We start from the raw sequence: 22,500 nt of genomic DNA, 5'->3' as shown, positions 1-22,500 counted from the left end.
GATGTGCTGAAATGTGCACCTGTGTGTTGACCTTTGATCTTATCTTGTCATCCCGCTGGTGTCTTTGTTGTAGGTCGTGGTGGGGAGGGACTTTCACACTCTTGCCGATTAGCTCTGCTACCAAAGCAATGTCATAAACACTCTCTTAAGGACACGATGACCGCCACAGACCTCACATGTTTCTGAAACAAATCATTTTTATTTGAATACGAATAAGTTATTTATGAAAGTGTGATGTGAAAAGTATTGGTGGTGATCATGGTGGTGGTTTGTAGAGCAAAGTGACGTGTAAAATCCTTAAGGTGATGATTCACAAGGCAACTTTGAGAGCAACGCTTTCTGGATTTCATTTGGGCTGTTTATCACCACAACACTTTTATCAGGAGAACTTGGTTCAGCAGTAGACAACTGATGTTAGTCATTTTTTCAGAAAAGCCAATCATTGTTGCCCAGCAACATTGCTTAAAAAGTTTTCCGTATGTATCATCACCTTCAAAATGCCTGTAAGGAAAAGGGGAACATACGCCTGCCCAAAAAGATGTTTTTTCAAAGCAATACAACCCAATCAGGCCAGCCAGCAACACCTTGCACAAGCAGCACATGATGCAACAACAAGGAGAAGAATGACAACAGCATCAAAGCAGCATAGCAATACAGACAGGATTGTCACCGTGGCAGTAGGCTGTGGTTGAGACTTTCACACTGTCTGCTGCCAATTAGTTCTTTCAAAGCGTGCGTCATTGCCTCTCAAAGGACATGCCTATTTAGAGTGCTACTGACATTGTCATTCAGCAATAAAAAAAACCCCACCTGATCAAGGACATCATGCCCTTTCTTCATAACGACACTGAGCTGGTGTCTGAGAGCTGGTGTCTGATTTCTGAGCTACAAAGAGTTTATGTTGCTCATCTGTTAATTTGTTCAGACATGAATGAAATCATGACGGTTGGAGGAGCCCCACAGGGACGCTGTGGTTGTCTATGACCTTTGTCCTCCCTTCTGGTCCTCCCTAATGATGTTCATACTATGGTTGATGTCTGTCCTGTCCTGTTCTGGTTGTCGCCACCTGAAGTTTGTATGGCGTTCACCACAGTGTGGAGAGGCTTGCATCCCAAGTGAAGAATTGAGAGCAATGAATCGAGCTACAGAAATACGGCATTGAAAGGATTTGGGGAGTGAGGGGACACCGTGAGGGGAATTTGTTGGTGAGGGTTTTTGGTATCCACCATCCAGGAACACTTTGAATCAATTTTGGGCACTTAATTGGTTCATTTCATTCCTATTTACAGGGTGAGAACTCCTTCTATGGTACCTGACACATTCTATCAAGTCTAACTGCTTATGCTTTTCAGCAAGCTTGTCGTCATTAGGACCTGATGTTTTCACAGAAAACATGCTGTATAGTTGCAATCATTTTCATACTAGGCGACTTTACGGCCCTCGTTGCGTTCCCATCTGACTCAAACCTTAGGTCTTATAGTCGATTTTGTTTTTCAAAACTAAGGGAGGCATTGAGGAAGTCAAGGGGATGTTCAGAGTCTTAATATGTTCAGGGGGCATTTATTCAAAAAAGGTTGAGAACCCTTGTGTTACGATGAACCCATCACCTCCCACCTCATAATTTCTGTATCTTTGGCGTGTCAATATCCTCCCAAAAAGTTAAAAAAAACTTGAAAAACTTAAATATATTCTGTAGTGTCTATACTGTATATTTTATATGTGCACATATAAAATATTTATGTGGTTTCCTGCTGTAGATGATTGGTGTTATTCTCAAGCTTGCTGGTGCTGTTATGTGTGCACATCCCTCCGAATTTCTTCAAGGTCATCCAGAGGTCTCTCCTTTGATCAGAGGAGCTGCGGAGGCCAGCAGTGGCCGTGGCAACAAGCGTTTAGTGCCTGTTTTTAGTCACCAAGTGGGACATAAGCATGGGTCTCTTGCTAGGCACAAGCGTCACAGCCCACTGGGGTAGTATGTGTGTGCTTTGGCACAGAACCGAATGGAAGGCTCCATCGACTCGTACAAACACACACTTTCACACGAACCCACATGTGCACACACATGCTGCAGACACACAGACACACAGACACACAGACACACAGACACACAGACACACACAGACACACACAGACACACACAGACACACCAAACCCCCACTACACCCTCACTCTCCTTCCCGTCCGCTTCTCTGTTTGACAGGATCTGTCACTGCAGGGCCTGCTGCTTTTTTTCTGTCCTCGCGGCTTCGCTGGCCACAGGCTTTCAGAGTTTCGCAGAGGCCCAGCAAGGGCTAGCCTCATACTCATGACTCTCCAAGAGCAGTCAGTTATAACCCCGGTTCAAAATATACATAGGATCTGATATACATGATGATGGCGAGCGAGCTGCCTGTCTCTCTCTGTCCATCTCTCTCTCTCTCTGTCCGTCTGTGTTTCTCTCTCTCTCTCTCTCTCACTCACTCACTCACATAATCTCTCAATCTCTCTCTCACTCACACACACGCATGCAGTGTGTTGTTTTGCAAAACTCCTTTCATCTAAAGCTCTGGTGTATCACGTAGGGTTTTATACACTATATACTCACCCAAAAAAGTTTGTGGACACGAACATGTATAGTTGACGGGATTAAGGGACACACACATGCACTCACTGACACACACACACACACACACACACACACACACACACACACACACACACACACACACACACACACACACACACACACACACACACACACACACACACACACACACACACACACACACACACACACACTTTTGACCTGGAAACTGATCAATGTTCAATTAAATAAGCCTGCCTGACTGTCCGCTGGCACATTGGAAAAACCGTTTTCCGGGTCGGCTCCGTTTCCAGTTGATTGTGACCCTGTTCAGCGGATGCTCATCACCCGTGTAGTAGAGTGGAGCCTGTAGGCTATAGGAAGATCATTAGGTCTGCTTACGCATGGCATGGATGCTCTGGTTGTTTTATAATACATTTCACACTTTTCCACTGTTGGTGGTGTGGTAGACTGGGGTAGCCATGGCCTAATGGCTAGGGCATTGGTATTTAGATCAGAGGGTTGCAGGTTCGACTCCCATCCCTACCTCTCCCTACTCCGTGACTGAAGTGCCCTGGAGCAAGGCACCTAACACCACATTGCTGCAGGGACTGTAACCAAAACCCTATACATTTCTCTAAAACGCTTTGGATTTAACAAAAAGTGTAAGCCAAGTGTAATGTGATGTGCTGGATGTATTTTGGGTTGTGTTGTGTTGTCTGTGCAGAACAGTTGGAAGGGATGTTGTCATTCGGTTTATTTAGCTGGCTCCAGTGAGTTACATTTTGAATGAGAGCCTCTTGTTTTGATACACCCAGACCTGTTCATGTACATTAAAACGTAAATTGCATTGAATCAACTTTTGAGTTTTTGAGATCGACAGGAGCAAGAGTCACGGCACAGAAAGGAGGGTTTCTTGTAATTCTAAAAATGTGGTTTTCCAAAGCCCTGCTCATGAGTAAACTTGAAACATCAATCGCAAATGGCATGCGCCAGCAGTGGGGGAGTAATGCATTTCACAGAGCACTGGAGCGATGCTGGTGCGCCGATCACGCACAGTAATTGTTCTCGCCGACGTTTTGATTTCACTTGTAAATAGACCAAATTGTTTTGTCTCCTCCAGACGAGTCTTTGTAATTTCTGCCTGTTCTGCCTGCCAGAGAATGATCAGGATGCAAACTGCAACCCCCGCGCAAGAGGCAGCTCGCCAGATAGACAGACGACACAGACTGTAGGGCAGACAGGCAGTCATGAGAGAAAGAGAGACAGGCAGACACACTAGACAGGTAAACGTACAGACAGACAGATAGACAAACTATATAAATACCCCTTTTTATAATCCTCTCTGATTTCAACTTACTAAGAAAAAGAACAAATAAATAGCTAATCACCAACATAAATAAACAGACAGACGGACAAACTATCCAGGTAGACAGACGGACTACCTGCCAGAGTTCTCCATCTGTGTGCCAGACTGACTGACTGTCAGACAGGCAGGCAGGCAGGCAGGCAGGGAGACTGGGGAGAGTAGTGAAGCAGGATGTCTAGCTAGCCAGCCACATCTCTGGCACCACAGGCCGCATATAAAATCCCCTAGTGCAGGCAGTGAGTGTCGGTGTCAGCCAGTCCCTCGACAGCCAGCTCCCTGTCATCCATGAGCTGCCGCTCTTCAGTTGAAAATCAATGGGCGTGCTTTTTGATGTGTGACAGCTTGATGGGAAATGAGAGTCTGTGCAGGCGTGTGTCTGTGTCTGTGTATGTGTGTGTGTCTGTGCGCGTGTGTGTCTTGTCTGTGTGCGTGTGTGTTTGCGTGCGTGCGTGCAACTGTGTGTGTGTCTATGTGTATTTGTGTGTGCATAGACTCTGTAGAGATAGGAGTGAGTGAATGACTGAGCTGCCAAATAGATGAAACGTAAGGCTCCATGGCCATAAGGAGACAGGACAGACTGCTCCAGTCTCAACCTCAACACCTCACCCCTTTCCTCAGCTCGCTCAAAAGCTCCTGTCATGAGGGACAGGGTCATTTTACCACCCTGGTATTTATTCATTGTGATTTAACGAATCCATTTTTTTCGTGTAGTCATTGCTTAATTGGAAAACTGGATGCAAGTAAATAAGCAAGGTGAATAATGCAATTTGTGGATTTTCTTGAATATGTACCAAACGCTCGAAGGAAATTTAATGCCGTCATACTTCACAAGGGTGGCATTTTTGCTTGTTCCCAGATTTAAATTACAGGGTTCCCTTTCAGTTCTCAGCTATGAGGCTCCAGCTCTCATTTTTTCCTTGTCCTTGTTATAAATCATGCTGTTACAGAGCTGCAAAATGCAGAGCTGGTCATGAAAAGACCAAGCGAAACATGCTACACTCTCCTTTCGTGAAGAGGAGCTTTAGAAAACCTGGAAAAAAAATCTCTTTGAGTTTACAAGTGTGTTGTCTGGCCACATATTACAGGGTAAAAGGTGAGACAAGGCCTTTTGACTCAAAGTACAGACATTACTCGCTGCTTAGAATGTCTTTTATTTTCTAACCACAGATTGCCAACAGTCAAAGTGCATGTTGGTACCATGTAATTTGAACTTTCAATTTTGTAAATTATATCCATTTTAAAAGCATCGCTCATATATCCATCCAGCGCACTGGTATTTATTGCCTTAGTTGACTGCATGGTGATGTACTCTATGCCATGGTTTAAGTGATGGTTCAGACCATATTTGTACTACTGTAGAAGTTGGGTGTGAATGGCATGCGATTTTAGTGTGGTAATTTTGGAGATACTGCCAGGATCCATTACTGCTTGAACTAAACTATTCAGAATAACTCTGTATCTCTGCTCATTTTCGCCCAAGGTAGAAAACACTTTGGATGGACTACTGATTGGATGTCACGGTTCAAATGGCATTAGGGTGAATCTACTCCGAACCATCACTTTAACAAAGCAGTGGTGTAGTGCTTTGACCTGTGCTCAGGTCACTGTCATTGTATTGTTCTGATGTCCATGCTGGTAGAATGCCTCAGACGTTACCAGTCTGTTCGGATGTCCAATCCTAAACCACTCACTGTACTGTGTGTGTGTGTGTGTGTGTGTGTGTGTGTGTGTAGGTGTGTGTGTGTGTGTGTGTGTGTAGGTGTGTGTGTGTGCGTAGGTGTGTGTGTGTAGGTGTGTGTGTGTGTAGGTGTGTAGGTGTGTGTAGCCAGCACATCTGTGTGCAACTGGGAAACAACACCAACATTCCTTATAATTCCTTTAGATCTTATAAATAATGTTTGTAACATGTCATGTGTCTAGTTTGTCCTGCAAGTCTGCACTCTTTCTCTCCCGCTCTCTTCCTCTTCATCTCTTGGTTTCGTTTTCTAGAAAACCTTTGCATCCTCCCCCCTCTTCCTCTAGTCTACCTTTTGTCTTTTGCTGACTACTCTTTCTGCTCTGCCTATCTCTCCCTCACCCCGTGTGACTCTTAATAGGGGGTAATATTTATGGTCTTCATGGACATGCTCTTTATTATTTTGTCAGCAGCAGAGTTACCCGGTCCATACTGCTGTGCAAAACAAGAACGCAGTAACTCGAAAATGGTCGAAATTGAGTTTAGATCGGAAATGGGCTTTAAACTACCTCATTTGTCTTGTGTTAAAGAACTGTGGTCCAACATCATCCCGTTTTAGAGAAAAATCATGTTGAAAGTGCAAAAATTCTGTTACGTCGTACAAAACAAAAACACAGTAAGTCGATGAGTTACTGCTGCATTTTCCAATGGGGAATGGTTTGGGAGTAGACAGTAATACTAGCCAAGAACGCAGTAACTCCTGCAGTAACTCCTGCAGTAACTCCTGCAGTAACTCCATTTTGTGGCAGTAATACCAGCCAAGAACGCAATCACTCCGTTTTTTGTCGCAAAAAGACTCATAAATGTTGTTTTTTTCGGGGGGTTTTGTGTGCATTTAATTTCTATCCTAAAAAAGTATTACAAGGAAGTGTCACCACCACTTTACACCATATAGGAAACTTTGAAGCCTTTTTTTCCCTTTACTGCGTTCTTGTTTTGTAGGGCAGCATAGTACAGCAGCACATGAACCTCTGTCCTCCTGGGTCCCTCAGAGTACACTGTCCTCTGATGTCAGCCTGTTAGTCCTGTGTCAGTGATGATTGTTTATATATTTTTTTTATTTATAATACCCTTCACAATAACAGAGGGGGTTCATAAGAAAGGAATGAAGCATGGCAAGGCAGGGCAAGGCCATTTTATTTGTGTCGCACATTTCATACACGGAGGCAATTCAGTGTGCTTCACAAAAATAAAAGCATAAGAACACAGCAAGCAAAATTTAAATTAGGGCTTTGACATAATAATATAATAACAATATTACAATATCTATGACAAAAGGGGAAATGATGAGAAACTATGACTAAATAAGACATCTTAAAATAATTAGAAAACAGACACAAAAAGCAATTGTTTTGATCCTTCACCTATCTGTGTAAATTTTTCATTCTCTATCTCAGGGGTTGCCAAGGTAACAGTTGCGTCTCTGACGACCCATCAAAGACTTTAAAAGCACACCACTAACTGGCCAAGCGTCCAGTTCTGCTTATTGACGTGTGTAGAGACTCTGAAGTGCGTTGAACCGTGTACAGCCAGTCATGTCCTGTCCTGCTGCTGTGTTAAGCTGCTTCTCACGTGCATGACTGTGCATTTGCATTTCCTTTATCGTGGTCTTTCTCAACGGGGGCAGTACAGTCCCCCGGTGGGCGTTGGGGAGACCTAGGGGGCGTTGAGAGGGATACAGTTGAGAAGGGGTGGTACTTAGTTGTCATTGGGGGCATTTGTCCATTTAATTTTTTTAATAGTTAAAGGGGCATTGGCAGGCTTATGATGAGGTGCAAGGGGCGTTTGCTCAAAAAAAGGTTGAGAACCACTGCTCTATCGGTTTGTAGTTCTGTTTTTATTCTGCAGCGGGATATCTGATACCATATGTGGGAATGAATTAGATTAGATTAGATTAGATTAGATTACTTTATTGGTACCCAAGGGTAGATTTGAATATTGTATACTGATACTTGAACCAAGCCAAAAACAAAATTGATTGTTTTTTTTTTTTCTTTGTCTACCTGAGTGAGGCTGGCTTTGAAGCTATATTGCTTTCAGTCTCCTCAAAAGAACATCATCCATCAAGTATGTGTGCAGGTAGTGTAGGTATACACCATGTATGTAAATTTCCTCAAAGCAAGTGGATTACTCTCCCTGTGCTGGTCACACAGTGTGTAAAATGCAGTTTTTTCCCCCAGAACCCAAATGGCAAAGACCCAAATATCCCCTCTCCCTTTTTTCTTTCTTTTTATCCCTTTTTCTGACGGACAATGAAAGAATCAACAATCATCTCATGGGGGTGAAATCTATTATCTGGTGCTCTGTGTTCATTCTGTGGTGCTGCACCACATAATGGTCTGTGCGTGGAGAAGCACTGAAATATGACACAAAAACTAGTCATTACCTAGAGTGCCAGTCTCATGAAATCCCATCTCCAACCAGCTTTAAATCAGTAGCAGATTATGACTTTCGCCCGGCTTCTGGGTTAGCGCAGGTTTGTCACAGCACTGTAGCGCACTTCTCTACCAGTCTTTAATTGCTTGCTGTCGTTGCAAGAAAGAAACCCTTTGTGTTGCAAATTGTGGTTGCCCGCAGCCATAGACATGACTTACATCATAACTTGGATGAGGTAGGGTAAAGTTCAGCAATGCACTCAGCATGTAAAGAAGTAGGTCATCATTTGAAAAGATAACGATGTGAAGTGTTAAAAGCTAAATGTAGCTTTTAGAGTTTTGAGAGGTGTACAGAACATACAGTGTGTAGTACAAAGTCAGGAAGGACAAAACCAAGTTAAACAGTAAACACTTTACATTCCACCAAATGTTGGCAATAGTCATCAGTCAAGAGTGCAATATACTATTAGACTGATGGTATTGGTGGGGTCGTCCCATTGGTCCGACAGCCCATTAGCCTGACAGACAATAAGCCATACGGGAGCATCACACAGTTACTAGGGTAGGCTTGGCTACACGTGGGCACGTCTTTTCAGACAAAAAAAACATGCCTTTACTGACTTAGGGTTAGGAATTGTTTTGGTTTGGGCATAGTTCTTACTTTTCAGTAAACTTAAAAGTGAATATTTGCAAACTTATGACGCTAAAATAATTGTATACTCACAGAACATGCCTTTACTGACAGTTAGGGTTAGGAATTGTTTAGGTTTGGGCATAGTTTTTTTGTGTTTTTTTGGGGGGGGGCTTTTCAGCCTTTATTGTTTTTTGTGAGACAGTATAGTGAAGGAGAGACGTGAAGTGAGCTGGGAGAGAGAGATGGGGAAGGACCGGCAAAGGACCCGGACCGGGAATCGAACCCGGGTCGGCCGAGTGGTAAACGTGTGCCCTACCATATCAGCCACGGTAGGGCCAGGTTTGGGCATAGTTTTAACGTGTGGTCGGACCAATGGGTTGTCAGACTAATGGTCCGTCGGGCCAATGGGATGTAAACGGTATTGGTAGGCCTATTAGACAGGTCATCAGCTGGGAAAATTAGGCCTTTCGTCCTACTGCACTTTTCTCTGTGGATTACTGACCAGAAGCCCTATTGGAAGAAATTAAAACATGGGGCCACGTCAATTTTTGCTCAGAATTCAATATGGCCGCCATTTTCCAAAATGACTTGTTTTCATGCATTATTACATTGTACTATAAGGTGATATTCATGAACGATGAACTACTTTCAGCACTCTTCTGTCCGATTTCCTTACATACATGTTTTCAAAGGTTGACTAAACTAAAAGAAATGAAAATGAAGTTGGCCACCTTGCAATATCCAAAGGAAAATAATGATTGAAATGCACATACAGAGTCTATGGCTGCGAAAATTAGGTCTATTGTCCTGTCAGGGTTTTCACAGTGGATTACAGACCAGAAGGCCTATTGAAAAAGATTCACCAGCTGGTTGCCATCTCAAATGTTCTCCAAAATTCAAAATGTTCTCTGTTTTTCAGAATGGCAGACTTTCATACATTTTTCTTAATACTGTAAGACCATAATTATCAATAAAGATAACCTATTTTCAGTGAAATTCTGTCCTATCTCCTATCTACAGATGTGAGTACAAAGGTTGGCAACAGAAAGATGCAAATTTGTTGTCAGAAAATGATTGAATTACACATACACAGTTGACTGCTGAAAAAAGGCTATTGATCTGCCAAACTTTTCACATTAGATTTCTGACCAAAAGTTTTTCAGGCCTACATTTTTTTTGCATCAAGCAAGGGTGAGTGTGCGTGCGTGTGTGCGCGTGCATATCCCCCGCTCATCTTTCCCCTGCTCTACAGTGTCTTTCCCCCACACACTATTCTGCCTCCTCCACCCCCTCACTCATCCCCCCCCCACACACTATTCTGCCCCCCAACCCCCTCACTCATCCTTCCCATGCTACTCTGCCCTTCCACCCCTCACTCACCCCCCACTATTCTGCCCCCCATGCTCAACCCGCCCTGACTCATTCTCCCCCCACAAAATACTCGCCCACCCCCCACCCAATGTGAAAAGTTTGGCAGGTCACCCCCCCCCCCCCCCACACACACACACACCTTATTCTGCCCCCCCCCGAACCCCCCACATCCTCCCACACATTATTCTGCCCCCCCACCACCTAATTCAACCCCGACTCATTCCCCCCCAACCCCACTCTGCCCCCCTACCCCCGCTCACCCCCTCATTCATCCCCCTGCTCCTCCACATCGTTCGGTCCCCCCTACCCCCCCTACCCCCCACCTTGTAAAGTGAAGTGTGAAGGTTCAATTAGCAGGGTAAGAGCACAGTTTCGCTCAAAATTTTGCAATGCACACAACATTATGGGTGAAATGTCAGAGTTAAAAAAGGAGAAATTCTGTGTAACTGTTGCATCTTTGACCGAGACAGCAAGTCTTTGTGATGTATCAAGAGCCACAGAACCACATCCAGCAGGGTTAACTGTGGATGCAAGAGGAATACAGTAAATGACACTAAAATGACAGGTGTCTCAGTTATTTTGTCCACCCCCTGTATATATATTCATGCCTTTTTCTAGACAACCTTTATACTCACGTCTGTAAGGAGATAGGACAATTTAACTGAAAAATAGGTCATCTTTATTGGTAATTATGGCCTCACAGTATTGAGAAAAATGTGTGAAAGTCTGCCATTCTGAAAAACAGAGAACATTTTGAATTTTGGAGCGTATAGATGGCCCCAAGTTTTAATCTTTTTCAATAGACCTTCTGGTCTGTAATCCACTGTGAAAACCCTGACAGGACAATAGACCTAATTTTCGCAGCCATAGACTGTGTATGTGCATTTCAATCATTCTTTTCAGCACTTTCCTTTGGATATTGCAAGGTGACCAACTTTATTTTCATTTCTTTTAGTTTAGTCAACCTTTGTAAACATGCATGTAAGGAAATAGGACAGAATAGTGCTGAAAGTAGTTCATCGTTCATGAATATCACCTTATAGTACAATGTAATAATGCATGAAAACAAGTCATTTTGGAAAATGGTGGCCATATTGAATTCTGAGCAAAAATTGACGTGGCCCCATGTTTTAATTTCTTCCAATAGGGCTTCTGGTCAGTAACCCACAGAGAAAAGTGCGGTAGGACGAAAGGCCTAATTTTCCCAGCTGATGACCTGTCTATATACTGTAGTGTCCTGTACTAATGCTAAACCAATGCTACTTTCTCAAATGTAATGCTGATGTATTACATTGGCACACTGGAGTGCAGAACTGCATACTTAAGGTTGTGGCACTGTACTGTACTGAGATGGTTTGTCCCTGTCACGCACAGAGTTGGAGATCGCCGCGAGAAGAGCCGGACGCTGGATCATCCGAGGCGATACCACAGGTGAACCACCGGTGCCGGGAGCTCTGCTAACGGAGGGATGGTGCTTGGTGGTGCTTGGTGGGGCTGTGTGGGTGTTGGTGATGGGGTGTCAGAGGGTTGGCAGTGGGTGTGTGAGTTGGGGAGTGTCATTTGGGGTGAGCGTTGCTGGGCTCGCACTCTTAACGATTGTGGTGGGAACGAGGAGCTTGAGTGTCTGCTGACGGCGATAAGAGATGACAAACTCACTTAAGCCCATCTCACTTCCTGTTTCCTGTCAATGATAGATTACTCTCTCTCTCTCACTCTCTCTCTCTCTCTCTCTCTCTCTCTCTCCTTCTGCTGGTACACTAATGTCTTCTGTGTGTGCTGTCTAATCATTAATACAGTGGTCTGCAGATCATGTACTGTACATTTCGTGCAGAATGTATTGCTGTTGTCTGTCTTTCTCTGTGTTCTGGGTCAAGTCAAGTTAAGTCAAGTCGGTTTTAATGTCAATTTCTTTACATGTGCTCGTCATACAAAGAATTGAAATTACGTTTGTTACTTTCCCATGCAGACAGACATAGACTAGGTATAAAAGTGCAAGACTGGGCAACAGCAGACATACATATCACATATGTATTTTTTTTAAAAAGGTATTGTTGTGCATTCCAGTTATGTCCTATTGTGACAATTCTGATATAGTAGCATTTTGAATAATAATAAATATAAAGTAGCAATTTGTAGTGTGCAGTATTTACAACTAGTTGGTAGCTGGTTTTCAGTACAGTCATTCAAGTTACAGGCATGAAGTCTTTGGCTGATTTAATATATATATATATTTCCTCCTTAATTATGTTTGATTTGTAGCAGGCTTGAGCACGCCTGTGAGGTAGGTTCAGTAGTTTGATTCAGTGGCCCCACCATTAGTTATTACATTACATTTTAGTTGATGCTTTTTTTATGCAAAGCGACTCACAGTTATTTAGATACAGGGTATTGGTTACAGACCCTGGAGCAATGTGGGGCTAGAAGCCTTGCTCGAGGTCACTTCAGCCATGGATGGAGGTGTAGGCAGAGGTAAGGATGGGATTTGAACCGGCCACCATCTGATCTCAAGTCCACCTCCCTAACCATTAGGCCACGGCTGTTTCATAGAGCTGTCACATACACACCGAGGCTTCAGAGTACTAAAGGCGCCTCTGGTTTTGTCACACTGACATGTCGGGCTGTTTTTTTCTTTCCACTTTTGTTCATTTTGTGCGTGTGTGTGCATGTGTGTATGTGTGCGCGGACACATTGGTCTGTTCATGCTGTGTGTGTGTGTGTGTGTGTGCAGACAACATGTGAGGGTGTCAGGGCGTGTGTTCCTTTCTGTGGTGAGGGCTATCATATCATGAGTCGTTAGAGTTTATCATGTAGTGTAGGGCCGTGTTTGATCTCTACAGTCAATCAGTTTTGCATGTTTTGTATTGTAGGACCGTCTCAGAGCTTTGCAAACCACTGATAAAGATAAAGATATATACCTATAGGCCACCAGATCCTCATGGTGTTTCCCAGACACTTTGATATACTTAGTCAGACATTAAAGAAAAGTGTTGTTAAAGTGCTGTTAATTACAGCACTGCAGGATATTAACCACTTAACTGTCACACACATTTTATACATTTTTGGCTTCTTTTACGCCAGGGGTTGCAGTCATATCCCAGTTTGTGCTACACTAACACCCGTGCTCTTGTTTGAAAGCTACGAGTCTGGAGTTTGTCACTAAATAGTCAAAAGAGCACTCTTATGTATTGTTACAAATCTACTTGGAATAAAACACAACATTTCTTGAAAAAAAAGGAGAAAATTAATGTTAATCCAAATAAATGTCACTCTGAAAGCAGTTCTCCCGATGAAACAGGAAAAAAACTTGCCTCAAGTCTTATTAAAAGTCCAGGACAAAGGATCCACTGAAAACAAGTAAAAACAGGAAAAATCTGGATGTTTTGCATCACAAGGCCGATCTTTAGCACACATTTTCGGGCTGCCGGTCCACGGACACCCGGTCCTGGCTCTGGTGGTCATCAGAGCTGGAGCTATTGTGCTTTTCACCCAGGTGTTGTGGCTGGTCAAGTCCAGGCAATGTGCTTTTCGCTGGGGCACCCTGTGGACACATGTGGGAATTATTAGGTAGGGAACTTTTTTTCTTCCAGAAATTACTACAGCCCGGAGACTACACCCCCCGGCCCCCTCAAAGAGGTCAATGTACTCATCTTATTCCCCGTTTGCCTGGCCTTTTATATGCCAATACTTGTAGCAGTTCCTTGTGGGTACCATGCAGAGGGCAACGTTGCATGTGGTGCATTGAAGTGGTGTCTTCTGTTTACTATTCACACACTGTCGCTGTCCCTCTGTGCCATCTTCCCTGAAGTGTGCGGGCATATGCAGGGCATCTGGTGGTGGTGGTGGTGGTGCTCGTGGAGGAGAGGGGAAAATTTCACCATGCCCAGCACGCCGTAGCTGCAGAACCAGGTTCTCACGGAAGGCCTTCTGAGACAAGGGCTTTGTCCCATCATTCCATCATGTCTTTGTGGAGGATGAACGTGTTCACTATGGCAATGTCAATAAAGTGGTAAAAGAAAGATCTGTACCACCTCCTCGTCTTGTGCAAAATGGAATAGTAACTGATCGGAGAATCACTCAAATCAACTCCACCCATCCAAGAATTGTAGTCTTGTACTGCAGGAGGGACCGGCACTTGTTCCACATTCCATATGCCATCTGTCTTCACCCTCCGCTGTATCGTGCTGCCTTCGCTGTGGGCTTGATGAATGCTGGAACACATCCGAACCAGACGAGTGTCTTTCCATTGTACGAACAGCAGACTTCCCTCCCGTATCGTACCCCTTGGGTGGCGATTATTAATGGCCCCGGATCTATTTTTTGGGAAACCGATCCTGTGTTTGCGAATTGTACCGCATGCCCATATCTTGTTATCATCCAGCAGTTGCTGGAACAGCATTGGGCTTGTATAAAAATTGTCCACAAAGAGCTTGTAGCCAGTCCTCAAAACTGAGGAGGACACCAACTCCATGACTACGTCAAAGCTCAGCCCTTTTCCAGATCCTGCTTTGTTTTTCCCCTCATAAACAATGAAGTCCCAGGTGTACCCAGATTGTGAGTCTGCTAGCACAAACAATTTGTAGCCCCATTTCGATGGCTTATCTTTGCAGTATTGGCGGATTCCTATCCTGGCACGGGAGGCGACAATTCGTTTGTCAATGGCAATGTTCTGGCCTGGCTGGAAGTTGACCATGCAGTTTTGCCGGATATCAGTGTACAGGGGTTTAATCTTCTGAAGGCGGTCAAACTCAGGGGTGCCTCTCTGAGCTGCATTGAGCTCGTCATCATCAGGGTCAGACAGATGGATATTGGTGGAGATTCGTCTGAATTTACGGCCAGACATGGTTGACCCAGCCCATGGAAAGCTATACAATTCTGACCTTCTCCAGTAGTCTGTAAGAGCTGGTGCGTGAACAAGACCCATGTAAATGATCAGAGATAGATAGCTGAACATGTCTGCCATGGTCAGTTCTTCCCAAAGGTGTGCATACCTCTGTCTCCCAAATTTGTTAGTGTTACAGAGGACCTTTTGTAAAACTGCATCCGAGATGAATAGGCGAAAGAGATCCAAGATGGTATAATTTCCCCAAGTAATTACTTGCGGACCAGGCGTACGCATTGGTCTAAACACTGGTTGTTGTGGAAGTATATCTTGTACCTCTGTGCCCTGCCATCTACGTCCATCTTCAGTTTGGGGCAAGTCTCTCCCCCTTCGTCCTGGCCTTCCAGGGTGCCGGCCTACTCCTCTTACTCTGCCTCTGCCTCTGCCTCTGACTCTGACTCTGCCTCTTCCTCTGCCTGTGCCTCTGCCCTTGCTTCCTCTACCCCTGCCACGTCCAGGAGGCCTACCCCACCTACTCCTCCCTCCCCAATCTTCTTTGCTGGGGGTATGTATTCATCTCTGTAATAGAAAACAAAGCAGAAAGACTTTCAAAACATGTTACCCTGACCGAACAGCTCTTGGCCCTGGCTGACTCAATAATACAGTCAGTAATACACAGAAGTGCTGTCCATGGTACTTACTCAAAGCCTTCGTCTAGGGATAAATTCAAAAGGGTTGTGTCTGTCTCCACGCTTTTGTCAGGCTCCCATTCAATGTCTGTTTCGTCCCCGTCAGTGGATACTGTTGGCTCAGCGCTCGCCTTAGCCGTGTTGCATATTCTTTTCCGAGGATTTTGTGACATTATGCAGAAATTAGTTGACTTGTTCTGCGGAAAAACGCCCAAAAATATGGCGAATATTGGGCAGCATGTACACTTTTACATTTCAGCTTCATTAACAAGCTGCACCTGTGAAGTACAGAACTGCATGCTGATTGGATGTTGCACCAACCTGCCAGTGGCTGTCTGATTGTTAATTGAAACCCGCCGGCAGAGTTCATTGATTGTTAATTGGAACAATGGGTGTAATCACTCGCCGTCAGCTGGCAGTGGCAGCTGGGTGTTACACATGCAGCTGCAAACCCAGGCTGCATGGGCCTGGTACTGTGGGGGTGTCTACTGATGCTTAGTGCCCATCGAATGTGGTATCTGTGCGGGCTGGGTGGTATGAGCTCAGCCCTGTGCAGTGGTAGTGGGGCCTGGCAGAGTGGGGTGTCGAATGTGCCCTGATTACCCATAGCAAGTGTCTCTCGAGCAGTCATGGTGGTGGAGAAAGCTCATTGATTTGTAACCGCCGGTCGGGCTTTATCCCGGCGGCGGCTGGTGAATGTTAACTGGTTAAAGGATTTCATAGCGCTGATACAGTTAACTATATATTTATCTGTTCATCCAGACAGGAGTATCTGAGAAGGGTTGAGGGGGCAACTCATGACGTCATCGGGATGATCATTACACTATGGACCTAGCATGTACCTAGGCCCTAGGTCTGGCTTGGAGTGTAGTCTTGTTTTTTAGCACACAGAGCAGGGCAGGCCGACAAATGTTAGAGGTTTAACCAATGATTTTCTTGGTTCTAGGTCTTCTCACCGGCTCTGATTTAGTCATGGAAATGTTGTATACATCTCTATGGGTTTAGCGTGTCATTATACCGTAGTGCTGGCTTGGAGCCATATACATTTAGCCATATACATGTACTTTATGTGTATTTCTTTGAGTTTCGCATGTAGTGCTGTGTAGGGCTGGCTTTGAGTTGTGAAGTCAGCCACAGTGCATGCATGTCTATGGCTTTTGCATGCCATGTAGAGTGCCAGCCATACTGCATACATGTCTATGGGTTTTGCATGTAGTGTTGTGTAGGGCTGGCTTGGAGTTGTGAAGCCAGCCATACTGCATACATGTCTATGGGTTTTGCATGTGGGTTTGCATAGGGCTGATTTGGAGATGTGTACTAGACAAGGCGATGAGCAGAGCAGATGAGCAGATTATTGCTCCAAATGCCACAGGGGCCAGTGGGGGTGAATCAGGCCAAACTCATCAGACTCTGGCAGCAGCACAGATAATCAATGTCTGACTGACACACACACACACACACACACGCACACGCATGCACGCACGCACATACACGCGAGCACACACACAGCTCAGGAAATTAGTGTGTGCCTGTGTGTGTGCGTGCGCGTGCGCGTGCGCGTGCGCGTGCGCGTGCGCGTGTGCGTGTGTGTGTGTGTGTGTGTGAGAGAGTGAGAGTGAGAGTGAGAGCCTGACGAATGTCTGTGTGTGCATGTGTGCGTACAAACATGTGTTGGTAGGAAAATAGCATTTGTTGAAGAGGGGGACAGCCGAGGCTTTATGTGTGTACAGCGCAGATTGGTACTCACTTCTGACAACATTATTATAATGAAAAAAATGTTGTAACTTTATTTTTAAAGCATTTCCCTCTTTAAATCTGTTCATAAACACTAGACAATATTACACACACCTGTTTGAGTAACGCCCAGACCAGAAAACACAATTTTAGTGTGTGTGTGTGTGTGTGTGTCTGTGTGTGTGTGTGTCGGTGTGTGTGTGTGTGTGCTTGCACGCCTGCACGTCCGTGTGTAACTGTGTGTGAGTGCATGTCCGTTTGAGAGTGTGTATGTGTGTGTGCACGTGGCCCCTTCGCTCAGTCATCAGAGCCTCTGCAGCTCTTTCCAGATGGGGGGGTTAAGAGCTTCCCCTCTGCTACTCTACTGCTCTGGCTCCCGTGTCTTTACTGCCAGATCCTTCCAGATCCTTCCATTGGCCCCTCCTGTTCCCCCCAGTCCTGCCCCCTCTTTTGTTTTCATCAGGGCCTCTGACCTATTCTTGACCTTGGCCTCTGTAGCAGAAAATCTTCCCTCTCTTTTGCACTCCTTCCCTCTCTCTCTCTCTCTCTCTCTCTCTCTCTCTCTCTCTCTCTCCTGCTGTAGGCTGTGAAGAGGCCCAGTCCCCTGCCACGGCATTTCCCCATGCAAGTTTACTACTGTAAGCATGTGCCTCTGTCTGTCTGTCTGTCTCTGTGTGTGCATGTGTGTGTGTCGGGGTGTTTTAGTTGGCTGAGGGGGTTGTTTGGACAGTTGGTGCCCTGTAGTTCACAGCCTCCTCTTTTCCACCCCCCCACCTCCTTCCTTCAGTGTCAGCCTCCTTCCCCCGTTCCCCCATCCACACACCCGAACCCACCACGACTACCGTCACTGTAAACCCCATTGAAACTGTCCAGTGGTTCTCAATCTTTTTTGTATACACGCTACTGTAACCCCTTCCCTGCTACTGCCACTCCTCCCTTCCTCAGTGTCATCTCTCTCCTCTGCACCCCCCTCCTACTGTAAACCAGGGGTTCCCAACCTTTTCCAACTTGGGGCCCACTCTGAATTTTCAAAGTGTTTGGGGCCCGCCTCTGAGCCCGTAAGCAATACAACTTAGATAGTCAACAGCAACACACACAGGATGTTTTTGGCCTACACAGTTTGAGAATCACTGCTGTAAACCCCCTCGGAGCTGGAAGCCCTCCCCTCCTACACCCCTCCTCCTCCTCCTAGTGGGGGCCTGGCCTGCTTCTCTCGTCTATTCCAGACGTGGCAGAAATGGCGGAGGTCTGTGGGGGCCTGGGGGCCTGGTGTGTGCATGCGTCACGGACTCCGCTGCAGCCATCGTGTGACATTTCCTAATGAAGAATACACAAACACTTGCGGTTGCTACTGCTGGAATGCAACCCTGTGTGCGTGCGTGCACGTGTGTGTGCATCCGTCCGTCCGTCCATCCGTCTGTCTGTCCGTCCGAGTGGAAAGGCTCCCAGCCAATGTGCAGAAATCACCTACGACCGGAGATACAGTTTGAGTGTGTGTCAAAAAATCACCCATGAAGTTGAACTCAAAGTTTGTTTATGTATGTTGAAAAAGGTATTTTTCCCCTTTTCATTCATACCATTTTGTACACATTTTTTCCCTGATTGCTTTTGCAAGAAGCCATTTTTAATTATGCACACAACTCTGCTGTCATCTCGCGTTACGCATTTTCTTCAATAGATTCCAAATGTTGCACACTTTTTAAAGTATTTTATTTTTTTTATTTTTTATGAGACACGATAGTGGAGGAGAGACAGGAAGCGAGTTGGGAGAGAGAGACGGGGAAGGGTCGGCAAAGGATCCGGGCCGGAATCGAACCTAGGTCAGCCGCGTAGCAGATGAGTAGGGCTTTTGCACACAATTTTTAAACATGGACTTGGGTATTGAAATGAAATTAAATAAAATTGGATGCCCAAGACGACACAAAGCAGATGTTTTTGGAATGTCCCTCATAAGACCTCTGTGGGTAACATCCCTCTTGCATCAGGGCTAAAGCTGGGTGGCTGTGGCTGTGGCTGTGACTGCTCGCTGGGCATGATGAGCCCTGTTTCCATTTTCTTAGTTGGCTTATATCCACGTTGGCTGTCTGTCAAGTCTGACTTTTCTCCCTCTCCCTCTCTCTCTCTCTCCCTCTCTCCTTATCCTTCTCTCTCTCTTTCTCTCTCTCTATCTCTCTCCCTCTCTCTTTTCTTCTTCTCTCTCTCCCTGCCTGAGCCGACAAATCCCCACCGTCATGTGTGAAGGAGGCCCAACACTACCACCACCGCCACCACCACCACCCGACTCCCTTCCCCCAATCCCCATCCTTGCCCCCGCTACCCGCCTCGCCTCCTGGCTGGGTACTGTAGCTTTGCCAAATACCATCCCCTTACCACCACACACACACACACGCACACGCACACACACACACACACACACACACACACACACACACGCGCACACGCACACACACTACCATTCTGTCTCATCTCAGGTTTGTTCTAATTAAATCCTCTGTTCCAGGGGAGATGCCAAATGTGTTGGAGGCCAACATGAAATGACTCACCGTTGGCCGCTGGCTGACTGGCCGGGGGTGACGTAGAGGTCATTCAACTCCTCCAACACTGTCACCCACCAACACCAACGCAGCTCTCTCTCTCTCTCCCCCCTCCTGTCCCAGGTCACCCAGCCCCTTCTCCATCAACACCACCACAGCTAAATCATAGTCTAGTACAGGGGTTCCAAACCTTTTCCAACATGGGGCCTTCTTGAAATGTTCACAAATGTTCAGAGCCCACCTCTGACCCAATAAACTTAAATACATAGTCAAAAGCAACACACAACAATACTATTTTGATTTTTAGAAAATTATTTCAAGGCCCACTTGGACCACTTTCAGGGCCCACCAGTAGGCCCCAGCCCACAGTTTGAGAATTGCTGGTATAGTAGACTTTCCATCCTTGGCATGCCCTCCACTCCCAGCACCACCACAGCTCAGGCCTTGCCTGCTCCCCCTGTCCCCGTCTCCGTCCCTGTCCCCGTCCCTGGGCATCCAGCCCACCCCTCCACCTACTCATGCTCAGCCATAGTATAGTCTATCTCCCCTTCCCGTCCTCCTGGCTCCTCCGTGCGTCCCTCCACGCTGGGCCCCAGCAGTGGACACCATGTGTATTGAAACCGGCATGATGGAAATCCGGTATGAAGTAAACCCAGTATGAAACAGCCAGACTTTACTCGTCACTTTGAAGCACAATATGGCCGTGCAGTCCAGTCTGTTGACAGGTGTGCATCTTGGCATCAGGTTTGCCAGACTGTCTGTTAAAGCGGATTGAGTTGGTGTTTTTTTGTTGTCCTGTTATCAGCAGGGGGGTATACTAAGAACATGGTTAAGTGATAAAGGAGTGGTAAACATGCTGATATACCTACACAAATCACATAGTTAAGACAATGAGGGCTCCGTATTCTTCTGTTTTACTACTGCACCAGCTGCTTAGTATACCCCCCTGGTCTTAGCCATGAGGTTTGACTAAGTGAGTTTGCTAACAGGTGGCATTGTGTTTGAAGATACTGTCAATTTGAGTTCTTGAGTTGAGCTGGTCTCTGCTGTGAGCATGCCCTAAACATTTGACGTGAAACAAGATGACGGGTGCTTGGAAAAAACGAGGTTCTTAACAGGTGTTAGCACCCGTTGGCATTGTGTCTGTCCATTAAGCCGTAAGGTTGTGCTCTTCTAGCTGTTCTGATGACTGCTTTATCAGAGGCCTCTCAAGGCTGATTGTCATATGGTCATGGCTGAGTGAGATTTTAAAAACGTTCAGGACTGCCCAGTTGGACATGTTCATAATTTCTTTTCTTATTTTATAATTTTATGCATGACAGGACAGTGAGGTATTTTGATAGGAAACATGTGGGAGAGAGAGATGGGGAGGGTCCGGCAAAGGACCCAGGCTGGAACCGAACCCGGGTCGCCAGTGTAGCAGCCTAGTGCCCTACCATTAGAGCCATGGCAAGGACATGGTTATACTTTCTGCAGAAATACACAAAAGTACATCTTAAGCCCGATTCGGACAGGACTTTTATTACCTATGGACCCCCGGTAATTCAGAATAATTAGGGAGAATGTCTGAGTTCTTAGTCCTGTACGAATGTGCCATGTCCGCGATTTGTGAGGTAATAATTCCGCCGCGAACTACCTGCTGTATTTCAGCAAAACACAGACGTCCTGGGGTAATTTCACATAGGCGGTGCCATCTGCACCCCCTTATAATGTCTGTGAATTGAGTAAATAACAGATGTTTATTTATCCCGTCCGAAAAATCACGGAGGTCCGGGGGTAATTGCGAATTACCAGGGGTCCATTGGTAATATTTATCCCGTGCGAATCTGGCTTTAAAAATGTATTTTGGGCTCGGCCATTGCTCAAACGGCTAAGGCACTGTACTGTTGCGCCGGGGACCCAGGTTTGATTCCAGCCCTAGATCATTTGCTGATCCTCCCCCATCTCTCTCTCCCACTCACTTCCTGACACCATCTCACACACTCCTATCAAATTAAAGCATAATAGCTCCTGGAAAAAAAAGAAATGTCTTCTACTGTAATTGGATTTTTTATGATGACATCTGGTTCTGCATGCTCTCGTTCGATTGGTTGAGATGTCATTGGTTGAGATGTCACCCTGTCGCTTCGTTGGACCGGAACATTGGAGCTGTCTCACCTCTTGGCAACCGCACTGCCATGGTTAAACATTGGCCCCTAGATGAGTTAATTGCTACCACTGAGACCATAGGGTGTGTGTGTGTGTGTGTGTGTGTGTGTGTGTGTGTGTGTGTGTGTGTGTGTGTGTGTGTGTGTGTGTGTGTGTGTGTGTGTGAGGTCAGTTCTGGTACCCTGGCCAGGAGGGAATGGAATATGTCAGGTCCCTGGTGTTGTTTGCTGAAATTTAACACATATTTGTGAGGGTCATGTTCGGGAGGACCATATGTCACTTTGCGCGACGTGGCGCACGCACGCACACATTTAGACATGCATCTGTAGACACACACACCTGATTCTGCTACATGAGATTCCCATAGAAACGATGCTTATAAATATTTTTTCAAACATGCTCAATTTTATTGATCACTTATCCATTATTATTCAACTACAAAAAGTGCCTGTAACACACACACACCCACACACAGAGACAAACGGCAATCACCCTTAAGGCCGGCAACCACCCTCCTCAGGTGTTTTGA

General features: G+C 45.7%; 1 protein-coding gene across 2 annotated transcripts in view; it reads left to right on the top strand.

Moving 5' to 3' along the window:
* slc9a7 (solute carrier family 9 member 7) overlaps positions 1-22,500 on the top strand; it is a 78,421-nt gene that overhangs the window by 33,957 nt on the left and 21,964 nt on the right. Inside the window, exon 13 of one of the 2 annotated variants that reach the window (XM_063201529.1) lies at positions 11,422-11,478. The exons of the other annotated variant lie outside the window; for it this stretch is intronic. Coding sequence (XP_063057599.1) covers positions 11,422-11,478 — 57 coding nt within the window. The remainder of the gene's footprint in view (positions 1-11,421; positions 11,479-22,500) is intronic. 2 annotated transcript variants of the gene reach the window in all.

This window comes from Engraulis encrasicolus, chromosome 6, assembly GCF_034702125.1.
Source record: "Engraulis encrasicolus isolate BLACKSEA-1 chromosome 6, IST_EnEncr_1.0, whole genome shotgun sequence".
Lineage (NCBI taxonomy): Eukaryota > Metazoa > Chordata > Actinopteri > Clupeiformes > Engraulidae > Engraulis > Engraulis encrasicolus.
Note: the sequence above shows the minus strand (reverse complement) of the source record. Positions and strands in the feature narration are given on the sequence as shown.